Below are 13104 nucleotides of genomic sequence, written 5' to 3' on the forward strand. Positions count from 1 at the left end.
CGGGTTGGGCAACGGGTCGATCGGAGTTAGGAAGTGCTATAAATTAGAGTGTAATGAATATTTGAACATGTATTAATGGATTTGCGTAACCGTTGGCTAGTTTTGGAGCGTGGTGCATCAATTAGAGTCTTCGGAAGGGCGTGGAATGCCGGTTATGGATCTTCGGAGCGAGGTGAGTCTCCTTTATAACTTTGTAAGAGGGAATTGTCCCCCATGTGAAATAATTGATTATGTGCTCCTATTTGCGGGGGCTACGTACGCACGGGGTGACGAGAGTCCGTGCGTAGCTACTATTATGCTATTACCCGGATACTTAGGACCCAAAAGCATGTTATACTTGGATTGTTTATGAACCCATTGATAGCTTGAATTGCTTAAATCACATTGAATTAGTAAGTGAATTTCTAAAAGGATTAAACTTTATTTCTTAAAATTTATTAAAGGAGAATTGGTTTTATTTGGATAAATATTCCCCGATAAGTTCTTAATTGACTGATTGAGCATGTATCCCTATGTGTACCTGCGTCACATGCATGATTCGCGAGTAGGGTATGTGTTTATTTATGGAACGGACCGAACGCCTCGGCAGATTAAATAGATGCATCTATGGTTCGCGCCGTTCGACCCTCGGCAATGCACAGTTTACCTTTCCGTTGGAGCGGGCCGTCGACCTCGGCGTGATTTGCTCATGATGTATATATTGTTGCATGAGAATTTTAAATGTTGATGTTGCCTTTCATGGCTTGATATAAATTGATAAGATAATGAAAAGTAAATCTTGAAAATCCTCTATTATTTGTTAAAGGTGTTTACCGGTTTTCTGGCTTCGTGAATTAGAACTGCTATATAAATCCATGATTTCCTCACATTTTTAGTATATTACAATTGACCTCTAGTAAGTGCCGAAGTTGACCATCTCGTCAGATTAGGCGGGATACTCATTGAGTACACGTACTCATACTACACTTCTTTGCATTTTTGTTGCACAGGTATATTTATTTCTAGCAGCCCACTGGGCGTGGCAGCACGGATGCGTTGGGGGCTAGGTGAGTTGCACTATTCGAGGCGGCCCACAGCTAGTATAGCCCTTTTCAGTACATTGTATTTATTTCCTGTCCATTGTATTCCGGACGGATGTTGTATTTTCTTTCCTTATCAGTAGATGCTCATGTACTTGTGACACCGGGTTCTGGGATGGTTTGAAGTATATTGTATTAACTGCTTATCATTTAAATTTGATTTGAGAGTATATTCTTTAATATTGTTAAACTTGAAGGAAAATCATAGATTTCAGAAGTATTAAAACGAGAATTTGATTAAGTAACTTGGTTGGCTTGCCTGACAGCAGTGTCCGGCGTCATCACGACCCTTAGTGGATTTTGGGTCGTGACATTTTCGACATAATTGCGTTTTTTGCAGAAGATTTGTAGAAGTTTTAGTCGTTTTTTGATTTGTGAAAATAGAAAACAAAGCATCTACAATCAGAATACAAATAATCTACAATTTATCTACAAAATATCTACAAACTGGGTACATTGATTTTAATATCCCAATTCCCATTCGATTGTAGTTTAATTGGAATTTTCAACATAATTGCGTTTTTTGCAAAAAATTTGTAGAAGTTTTAGTCGTTTTTGATTTGTGAAAACAAAAAACAAAGCATCTACAATCATAATACAAATAATCTACAATTCATCTACAAAATATCTACAAACTGGGTATATTGAATTTTAATATCCCAATTCCCATTCGATTGTAGTTTAATTGGGATTTTCGACTAGACATAATCTTAAAGATTCATTATAGTGTTCTTAATTATAGATTGAGGGAAATATGTTAGAAAGCTACATCAACTACTTTGTCGAGTTTGAAAAATTCTACCTAGTGACATCAACTATTAGATTTGTCAACTTATTATTTTTCATGGAAAAAAAATATAACGATATTTTCAGCTACAAGTTTAAGTGAGACTATAAGCAGAAAGATTAGGTGAAAATAGGAACAATCTAAATAAGGAATTTTAATGCTACAATGATTCCTTATTTAATGAAATATCTGGAAGAATATTTACTTTCATGATTGTAGCGCGCCTAAATAGAAATATTTGGAAGAATATTTAGTTCCAGATTTGTAGCGCGCCTAATTAGGAAGGAATCAGCTCCTAATAATTGGTATTTAATGAATGGTATAATATTTGTAGAATAACTGTGAACATGGCGGGTAAATATGAAACTATGCACATTTTTTGTAATAAGGTTTCATATATGGTATAAGAAGGTAAAAGTGCCTTCTCTTGGAAAGCAGTCGCTACCCTTCGGGTGCGCATTGGGTAACCTGCTCACTATGCAAAAATGGTCATTTTTCTCAAAGAGAAAACTTAAAAAGTTGAAAGAGTTTTAAAAACAAAACAACATGTAGAGGAATTTACACAGCAAAATAAAAAATGAAAATTTTTGACATAATCAAAAGAATAGTTTCTGTACAACCTTGAAATAAGCTTACTGGGCAAAAATTTCTGAAATTTATCATAGTAATTATAATTCTCCAAAAACTTCTCTCTTTGCCTAGCTTATGCATATTTCAGTGTGTGCCCAAAACTTTCTATTCTGACTTCAAGTTTCACTTATCTCCTTTGGAAATTCAGGAACTTAATGGCATACGCAAAAATAAAGCAGAAGAAAACTGCCCAAACAACATGCATTGCAGCAACAATTCCCAGGAAGTCATACTCAAAACCAAAGTTTTCCTTCAGATACCACTTTAATGGTACCTCGCCCCCGCCTGGTATCTCAACGAGGTTGTTCTTGTCGCCTACTTGAGACGTTACGAGGCCATAGATTGTCCATGCCACTGGAGAAGCCCAGTAATACCACCTCCACCATATCGGAATTTGCTGCATTTGCAAATTATGATTTCATCAGAAAAATGCGCGATTCTAATACTAGTAGGGAGTACTGTTTTGATCATGCAGTTCTTTGTTTACTAACCGTTCTTGGAATGAGGAAACCGGAGAACAAGTTCCAAAAGCTGAGGAAGAAAGACATTACGATAGCAGCAATGTGGTAGTTTGGAGTGAGTGCAACAAGCATCATTCCATACATTGTGAAGTAGACGAAACACATAAAAACAAAGAAATAGAACAAAAAGAACTTTCCAGCCGTCCAGTGGAATCCAATCATTGCATACAGAATAAGGCTGTAAATTAAAGTTTGAATCGCGATATAGATAGTCTCTATGGCCACCTGCATATGGCGTAAGTACAAATTACTTCTCAACGACCAGTTGATTTTCTAAAAATTGTACAGTATATGTTTAATTTATGTTAGTCTTACCTGAGCAAATGCATAAGGGAGTGCAGAATACATTCCTGCTGCTTTTTCTCGATAAAAGACTGTTCTTTCTACAGCGACAATAGACTGCACGGCTGAAGTATTAGTTCCACCAAGGAACATAACAGCAGCATACATAGCTCCAACCAGATTTAACAGATCTTGTAGTTTGGACCTGTTATCATAATTAGTCTATAAGATAAAAAGTGATGACAGAATAGAAAGATAGTTATTGCACAACGTTAATTTTAGGACTCAAGGAAGATGACTCACACTTTGTCCCCCTTATTCCAAAAAATGATTCCAAATATTACTCCTACCATTGCTGTCATAGCAAACCGAATGGCATTATACCGTGGATGCCTCCAGTAGGATAAGTGTTGTTTCCAAAAGCAAGCCTTGCACTGTTCGAAAAACGGTTGGGCATATTCTGTGGGGAAGTGAAGATCTTGGGATCCTGGTGCAGGAATGCTTAGTTCTTTGATAAGTTCTTGATTCCTCCTGAGAAAACCGAGTAACAAAGGTCGAAGGGTTAGTAAATACCAAACCAGAAGAAAAATAAAAATACAACTATTCAATATTCTATTGAAGAATTAACATAAATAGCCGTCCACCCAACTGCGTAAATTAAAAATATCTGGTGAATGTATAATAGATGTTTAATCCATACATAATATGTGTATAACAGTGTATGATCTATGTATACCGGCTAGGACTGTGAATTCAGCCGGATATTTGTGTAAAGATCCCTATGCTAAATTACCTATACAACTCAGAGTTGGCGTAAATGTCGGCAAAGTCTACTTGAAGTTGAGCCTCAACAGCCGGAGCCGAGATGTCCAGCATCCAAGTAGCAGGATTGTATCCCTCTTTGACTCCAGGAACCCCTGGAACAGACTGAGAAAAGAACAGCTCTTTAGTTGGTAACTTGTTTTAATAGAACCCCACCCCCCATAATTTGATAAAGATATGATACTCACTTGAAAATACTCGATCAGTAGGTGAGAATGATGACCAAGAGGCCCTGCATATATGACTCGTCCTCCTCTTTTCATCAATAACAGCTGCAAGAAATCATTTGACATGATTATTAGAAGACCAATTGCATCACAACAAACGGGTATGCGCAATTTATGAAACCCGACATTACTTGCAGTAACTACCTCATCAAATGCTTCGAATATATCTATGCTTGGCTGGTGGATAGTGCAGACGACAGTTCGCCCTGTATCCACTGTGTTTCTCACAGTTCGCATCACAATTGCTGCAGCTCTAGCATCAAGTCCTGATGTCGGCTCATCCATGAAAATAATAGATGGATTTGCTACCAGCTCTACAGCTATGGTCAACCTCTTCCTCTGTTCAGTTGAGAGACCATCTACCCCCGGAAGGCCAACTAGGGAGTCCCTCAGCGGATTCAGCTCGACTAGCTCCATTACTTCCTCAACAAAATTCTAAACAATACCAAAAGTTGAATTCATTCTTTGACCTACTTTTCTACGAAACTGTCAGGGCTTTTAACAGAAAATAAAGCTGAGACAAGAGGGCCCACCTTCCGTGTATATTCTTTTACATCTGGAGAGAGACGCAACCAAGCTGAGTATAGCAGCGACTCATAAACAGTAACATGTGGAGAATGAATGTCATTCTGTTCACAATAACCACTTATGCGAGCAAAAGTTGATTGATTCTTTGGATAACCAGAAATGCTGATGCTTCCTTCAATGTATCCACCAGTTTTCCTTCCAGCTAAAACATCCATCAACGTGGTCTTTCCAGCACCACTTACACCAACTAAGGCCGTAAGAATTCCGGGCCTAAAAGCACCACTGACATCTCGTAATAATTGAAGACGAGTCTCCTTAACTCCCTGGGCTTTCATTTCCTGATAAAGTACCAGAACCGTATAAGCCACCAGAAGTTCATATTCCATTCCTCCCCCTGCCTTTATAATATTGACTCAAGAATACGACAGATTGTTTGGTAACTCAAGAAAGCTTATTCTTTTAAAAACTTTGCTCAGAATCTCTATTAGATTGTCAGGTCCCACTAGTTAGCCAAACATGAACATTAGAATGGGGCTAATCATGCAAATCAGTTCTTTGCAAGCATGACATGTTATTGCTGTATCACAGTTTTCATTTAGACTAGAGAAGTTTGCTTGTAGGTCTAAAGAATTGATGACTAACAGAAGTTGGCTCCCATAAGATTGTTAGAACTTCATTGGGAAGCATCTATTCTCCATTACCAGATAATTAGTAAAAACTGAATTATAACAAAGTTAATATTTAAATACCATGAAATGTTACTTACAGCTGGCATATCAACATAATAATTGATATGATTAAATGCAAGGGACAGGGGCTGGAAAGGAAGCACCATTCCTCTTTTCTTGGCTTCTTCAATACTTGAGCCGTTAGTGTTCCTGACGTCCATAACTATGCCTGTAATAATCATTTGGGTATTCAGAATAACACAAAGGGTAAAAGTATCATCTATTTAATTTTGTACAAATAAAAACTGTAGACATGAAACTGGAAAAATGTACAAGAGTCTCAACCTTCAGCCATTGGAGCTGAAGATGCTGAACTCCACCCTGTTCGCTTATTTTTCTTACTTTTGTCATCCTCCGAAATAACTGATCTGGAGTCTCCAAATGCTGCAATTCATTTACATGAACCGATCAGAACCAAAAGTAGATTCTGAAACTTTAGATAGTATAGAAAATCTGGGACTTACGGTTTAGGTATGTCAGTGCCAAGATAAAGCAAAAGTTGAACAAAAACGAGAACGCAAATAGGACAACAACACAGAGCCAAAAAACATGGTCTTCTGTATACATGCTCCTTGCCTTGAGAAGAACCTTGCCAACTGTTGGCTCGGAAAATCTCGGGTCATTGTTGGGCTGCAAAGAGCATAATAGGATGTGTCAAGATAATCATGTTGATGGAAGAAGTCAAACCAACATATGTCGCTATTTATAAACTAATGTTAGAACTTACGGTACTCCATCTTTCGTCCAGAAACTCATTGATAGCTATCGCATTCTGTCCATATGTCATAGGAGATATATAGTAGCCCCATTTAATCCATGGTTCCAGGTCATCTGCACCAATACATAAGCACGTATTTTAAAAATATTGAACTCGCAAAATTGGACATGCAAGTGAAATTGCCAAATTTGTAGATTCTCTGCACCTATAGTCCAAGACTATAAAGAGCACTCTTTATCAGAACTGAGAAGTTTTACAAATTCCCAAGAGCAAAACAGAAAACTGACCTTTTGCAACAATGAAACCACCAAGCACAAAAACTATGAGTATCGTGAAAGTTGCAAATGTGCTAGAAACTACTAGAGTCCTTCCAAGTGCAGCAATAAAACGGAAGAGAGACAGAGCCGACTGATGCAAAGCAAAAAATACCAAGAATTGGCGAAAAAACCTGAAAATTTTGTAGGCGCAAAAATGTAAGTTTGAATTCTTATAGTTCCTAAACTAATTGTTATATGTGCATCATAAATTCACATTGACCAGATATCACGACTCATCAGCATAACAAATACACCACATTTTTCCACAAAGAAATTTTGGTTGCCAGGAGTGAACGGAGAACATACCTACTTGCAGCAGGAGCAAACCCGATGGTGTAATAAGTAAGTACGATCCATATCAGTGATTCCACGAAAGAAAGGGGAATTTTTAAAAGCCAAATGGGAAGAGCGAAAGCCCAAGCTGGATAAAACAAAGAATCTCTCTGTTTAAAGAACACAGGAAGTCTGAAAACGGTAAGTGCAAGCTCCGCTGTACCATTAAACATCACATTGATGAGGCTGAAAAACAAGGCCCCATAAAATTTGCCTCCATCCGCGATCTGACCAACTTTCATCTGTGTCCTAAAGAATACTGTGAAGGCAATTATTGACATCACAGTAATCTGGAATGTCTTGAATATGTATAAGAAGGAATTACGCTTCATCAATAGCCATTCCCTCGATAAGCATGCTTTGAGGAGTTCCATGTTGGAGATACCGTACTTCTCAGTGACCAGTGCAGCAGGATGAACTTTGCTCTTGTCATAAGGAACTCCAAGGTCATCAGAAAGCTGTCGCCCAACATGAAAATTACTAAAGCGTTCCGCAAATTCAGCCACTGAGATATATTGGTAAGGTTCATTTTTTCTGAACCAATACTGTTCTTGGTCCTTTAAAGAAGTAACCTCTTGCAGAAAGTCAGCAACTCCTTTCCTTGCTGGGCATTTAAATCCAACACTCTCGAAAAACTCCAGGACATTCTCACGTGGACCTTGGTAGACAATTTTTCCCTCGGAAAGCAATATAATGTCATCGAAAAGATCATAGGTTTCTGGTGCAGGTTGAAGAAGAGAGATTATCATGGTTACATCCATGATATGGACCATCTGCCTCATGTATTTCACAATTTGAAATGTTGTAGAACTGTCAAGGCCAGTTGATATTTCATCCATGAAGAAAACTTTAGCAGGGCCAACCAACATTTCTCCTGCATTCAGTGAAAAATAAATTTCACATTAGATGTTGTTACAAGGCACATGCACTAGAAGAAACCCAGCAAGCTGGATAGACGCTGCGGATAAAAAAGAAAGAAAATAAAGGGGACATTTTTGGGCCGCCCACAAAAATAATAGCCGGCAAATGTATATGTTTTGTATATTAAGCATAAATATTCATATAATATACACAATCAGTTTATATGTTTTGGGCTGCCAGGCCAAAAATGAAAAAATCCGAAAATAAAGCTTGTAGGAGGGTCTTCCCTTGATTGACGCAATATTGTACTTACCTGTTGTGAGCCGCTTCTTCTGTCCACCAGAGATACCCCTTCTCATTTCATCACCGCACAATGTATCAGCACAGATATCCATCCCAAGTATCTGTAATTCGTTCAATAATCAGTTTTAGGTGGATTTGTACATGCAGGACTAGTTACGAGTGCAATGAGGAGTCTAACCTTAAGAACGTAGTCTGTGACCAAACTAGATTCTTGGCCTGCAACAGCTGTAGCTTTCATAAATGCGTCTATCTCAGGGTCAGGTTTGACTCCTGCTTCCTTTTCGCGCCTTGACAATTCGGTGAGGAGCTCATATCTTGTTCCGACTCCTAAACAACGTCCTGCAAAATCCAATGTCTCTCTAACCGTCATCTCGCCGTGATGAAGGTCATGCTGACTAATATAAGCACATGTCCTTTGAGGGATGAACTCTGACAGTTCATGACCACAATAACTGATTCTTCCATTCACCTAAAAGAATACATTGTCAGCAAAACACCACTTAATTAGAACTTTCAGGTCACGAGTTGAAAATTCAAAAGTCGCTCACTCTTATGTCCTTGTCTGGCACCCCAGCAAGTGCTTTTAACAATGTAGTTTTCCCAGCACCCGGAGGCCCCAGAAGTAGAGTCAACCTGTAATTGCAAAAACCACAGAATGAATATATGAGCTCTAAGCCCATCCCAACCACACTAATTAAGACTAAATAAAGTGTGCGCGATATACTAATTGGAAAATATGTTGCTTTTCTTTAACCAACGGTGCACTAGTTGAAATAAACCTAGAGTCCTTGACTGCCCACAATTTAGACTCAAATATTAACTTTTGAATGCAACTTTCATTTGATGAACATACCTTGAAGGTCTGACGATTCCATTCACATCTCGCAGTATGTTGACAACCCTTTTCTTTGAAGGGACAATCTTGATCTTTTCAAGGAACCCCTATCAAATTTGAACATTAAAAACAAATCAATTCACCAGTACAAGTACCAAATTTTACAAGCTTTTAACAAGTACAATAAAAGTGAGGGAAACAAAGGCATTTTTGTCAATGTACTATCAATCTAAATTATTGAAGATTACATTTAGAAGAAGAAATAGTACCTCCACAAAATTGATGGAAGCATTCCAGAGAGTAGGCAGTGCTCTAGATCCCACATATGCATCTCCATCTATACAAAGATGCTCGAACCGAACTTCGATCTTCGGAATCTCAATTCCAACTCTGTTCCATGCAAAACGAAAATCATTTGATTAACACATAATGTTTAACCAGGAAACAATATAAAACACTGAGGGCACGGCAGCCCGATGCACGAAGCATCCTGCATTTACGAAGGGTCCGGCAAAAGACTGCACCCCAAATTCCCAAAGGGGTGTTAGGGTAGACAGCCTACCCTAACACAAGCCTTAGTGTCTGATTCTACAGCTCGAATCCCTGAACTAAATGTCAGGCGGAGACAACTTTATTGTTGCTCCAAGGCTCCCTTCAATAAAAAAACACTAAGATTGAGGAAATTTGTTACTAATTTATTTTCCACTCACCTATCAGTCCTGTCTCTGAGTCTAGTAAGGAACCTCTCATTATCATCTTCAACAAATTTAAGAATAGTTTCTAAGAGTTGCTTCCTATCTTGCAACCTAAGATTGGCAACATCAACTTCTTGATAATTAACCTTTCCATCATCCAATGTTTGCTTCAAAATCCCTTTCCTTAGCCTATCATAAGTAGGAAGTCTCTCAATAGCAGCCCATTTAAGCTCTTCTTCATCGTCATTTTCCCTTGCACTTGTTTGAAAAACATCACCTCCTGTTGCTGCACTAAACACTTCTATAACACTAGCTGATGCCCAACTCCTTCCACTTATTGATCCAAAACTCGGCCTTCGACCGCTCTTACTCATGGACCGCCGGCTCAGTGACTTGGCCAGCTCATCCGGCCGGCCTAATGTTCCCTCCATTTTTCACCCTCTCCAAGAAAAAAAAAACTTTAAATCCTCTGTTTCACTACCGACAGAAGATTGAAATTCCCTCGATCAAACCTGTGAAAAGAAACAAAAGATTAAGAGAATATCCAATTTTCTTGCAATCCTAATTATTGCAAAATCATTAAGAAACGATACAACTAAACTTTACTAACATATACATTAGTCCAATTCTCTAATTTCCAATAAAACCCAAATAGCGTAATTCAGAATACAAACTTAAAATGGGAAATTCCAGATTTTAACAAGGGACCCACAAAAAGATCAAGAAAGTTCCCAACTGTCTTTAATAATTGCATGTATAATTTTAATGGAAACATTTAATTAGAGCAAACTTTTCACGTTACCCCTATCATGCAGGAGAAAGACGTGGACAAAAGTGAAACGGTATGTATATAACCATAATAAGGAACACAAAATGGAACAAGAAAAAAAGGGAATGAAATAAAGATTATGCACAAATTCTAAAATGTACCAGTGAATATAGCTATACAGAGAGTTAGTAACACTGAATTTTCAAAGCATTCATGGGGTTGGTTATTGATCAAATGAACACTTCAATATCTGTGCATTATATACATATATATAGTACCATATTGTGAAAAAGAAGCTCAGAAGTGGACAGTTATATTGGTCCCAGTAGAGGGTTTTAGTAGGGTGGGAGGGTTGACAAAAAGCAGCATTTAGTTAGGGTGATAATTAATGCATGGGGAAGGGTTGAGAAAAGCAGCATTATGGCTTTTCCAAAGTTGTTTGCTAGGGCACGCACTCTTATTTTGTTGTTTGTCTTTGGGTGCATTTCTTCCCCCGGTGACTCGTAAAGTTGTTGTCATGTAACCAAAAAGTCATCAGTTTGAGCCGTGTAAACAGTCTCTTGCAAAAATGTATTGCATACAACACTCATCTAACAAAGTTACAATCAAGAACAAGTATCATTCGCCTCATATTGATGATTTATTTGACCAGCTCGACCAGCTTCAGGGAGCGAGGGTGTTATCTCCAGTCACGACGGACGACCACCAGTTGGGGCCACTAGAGGCCGAGTTCACGGTCGAGGCCGTGGTAGGGGCAGGGGTGTAGGCCGTGGTAGGGGCAGCACCTGCACATCCACCAGCCGCCCCAGTTCATGATCAGATTCCAGTGGGATGCTCCGGCTGGGCCAGCTCAGGCACACGCAGCGCCTGCGGACTTGTGGTCCAGATCCCGGACCCCCGAATAGCCTTTTTTGGGGTGCATTTTGAGGCTCAAAACCCGAAATATATAATTAAAGATAAAGAAATTGTTGGGTTTTTAAGGTATTTAATTAATATATTAAATACTTAAAAGAGGGTGAATGGGAAATGGAGGGAAATGAAATTTTTGAGTGAAATTTTAAGTTCCCCCTCCCTTGACAAATGGGCATTGTCCCATATTGGAAGAGGAAGAGGTTTTTTATGGGTTTATAAGCAATTGCTTTTCTTCTAGCTTTTAAAGAGTTGAGAAGAAGGCAAGCCTTCGCGCCGTCGTCGTCGCTCGCTCGGATACGGATACGGATACTTCGCTCTCAGATTTGGATTTGGATTTGGTCAAAGATCGATTGATTGATTAATTTTTTGGACCAAATTTATTTGTTAATAGTAAAATATTAACAGAAATGTTATTAAATATTTGTTTTAATAACAAAATATTAATATTAAATATTAATATTAAATCCAATCCGTTTTTCTGTTTTGTAACAGAAAAGTAACTACCCTCTTCAATTTTCCCTCTTTATTTTCCCTCTTTATTGTTGAGTAAATGGCCATTTATGTTGTGGGCGTTTTGCATAAACAACCATTCTGAAGAGACCCAACTTTGGCTATAAATACAACACTATTCTGCTCAGAATTTTAACTACAATTTTCTGAGTTTCCTCTCCTTCTTCTGCATACTTTTAGCATCAAAACAAAGCAAAAAGTAAGTGTGATTTGCTACCGAACTTTGTGTTCGCTGAAACACTGGGGTTTGAAGTACTACTACACCAGTGTATAATTCGTTCTATCCTGGGAGGAAATAATCCATAACCTTGGGTACTAGGAGGGGATTAAATTCCTTAAGGAAACACTGTGAATTCAGTGGGCTCGAATTGGTTTATGTCATTTCTGTTTATATTCATTACTGTTTATATTCATTTATATTTCCAGAATTTATTTTACAAATACAGTGTAATAACAAGCTTAAGGAATTTAATAATTTATTTTCTGTATTTGTACTTACTGTTTCTGGAAGAGTAAAACCTTTGTGGTTTTGTACTCTATTAAAATCTACGTGATTTTAACGTTTGTGTCATTCTTTTACAGAAATGACTAATGAGAATGAGAACCAAGCGGTTCCAATGGTGACTGCCAATGCGTCAACAAGCCGAACGACACCGGCAGCATTGGCACCGGCGAAGAAACCCGAAAAATTTTCCGGGATTGATTTCAAGCGCTGGCAGCAAAAGATGTTCTTCTATCTGACTACTCTAAGTCTCCAGAAGTTCATCAAGGAAGATGTTCCTGTGCTGTCCGATGAAACTCCAGAAACTGAACGCTTTCTCGTAATTGAGGCATGGAAGCATTCAGATTTTTTGTGCAAGAATTATATTCTAAGCGGGCTGGAGGATGGTTTGTATAACGTCTACAGTGGCGTGGAAACGTCAAAGGAACTGTGGACTGCGCTTGAAAAGAAATACAAAACCGAAGATGCCGGGTTGAAAAAGTTTGTTGCTGCAAAGTTTTTGGACTACAAAATGGTAGATAGCAAGTCTGTTATTACCCAAGTCCAGGAATTGCAAGTGATTATTCACGATCTCCTTGCTGAAGGTATAACTCAAATTAATATTGATGTTGAAAGTAGTAATCTTAGTATTTTTACTAATAGAAATTTCATTGAAGGTCTTGTTATCAATGAAGCATTTCAAGTAGCAGCGATGATTGAGAAGTTGCCTCCTTTGTGGAAGGACTTCAAAAACTACTTGAAACAC

The 13104-nt window shown here is 38.2% G+C and overlaps 1 protein-coding gene across 3 annotated transcripts; it reads right to left on the minus strand.

The window, feature by feature from the left end:
• Nucleotides 1-2437: 2437 nt before the first annotated feature.
• LOC109216139 (pleiotropic drug resistance protein 2-like) lies at nt 2438-10671 on the minus strand. Of its 3 annotated transcripts, none has more exons than XM_019380270.1 (21): nt 10597-10671; nt 9682-10178; nt 9241-9361; nt 8990-9078; nt 8685-8769; nt 8315-8605; nt 8147-8237; nt 6946-7846; nt 6610-6770; nt 6332-6435; nt 6069-6234; nt 5890-5988; nt 5643-5773; nt 4882-5214; nt 4493-4783; nt 4310-4393; nt 4093-4226; nt 3603-3830; nt 3333-3504; nt 2988-3242; nt 2438-2893 (listed from the first exon to the last, which is right to left on the minus strand). In XM_019380270.1, the coding sequence occupies exons 2-21, from the start codon at nt 10095-10097 to the stop codon at nt 2624-2626; spliced, it is 4422 nt and encodes a 1473-aa protein (XP_019235815.1). In that variant the 5' UTR covers nt 10098-10178; nt 10597-10671; the 3' UTR covers nt 2438-2623. The 3 variants fall into 3 exon arrangements, with proteins under 3 accessions (XP_019235815.1, XP_019235816.1, XP_019235814.1); XM_019380271.1 differs by lacking the exon at nt 10597-10671 and adding an exon at nt 10283-10365; XM_019380269.1 differs by lacking the exon at nt 10597-10671 and adding an exon at nt 10277-10336.
• Between the last annotated feature and the right edge of the window lie 2433 nt (nt 10672-13104).

This window comes from Nicotiana attenuata, unplaced genomic scaffold (assembly GCF_001879085.1).
Source record: "Nicotiana attenuata strain UT unplaced genomic scaffold, NIATTr2, whole genome shotgun sequence".
NCBI lineage: Eukaryota > Viridiplantae > Streptophyta > Magnoliopsida > Solanales > Solanaceae > Nicotiana > Nicotiana attenuata.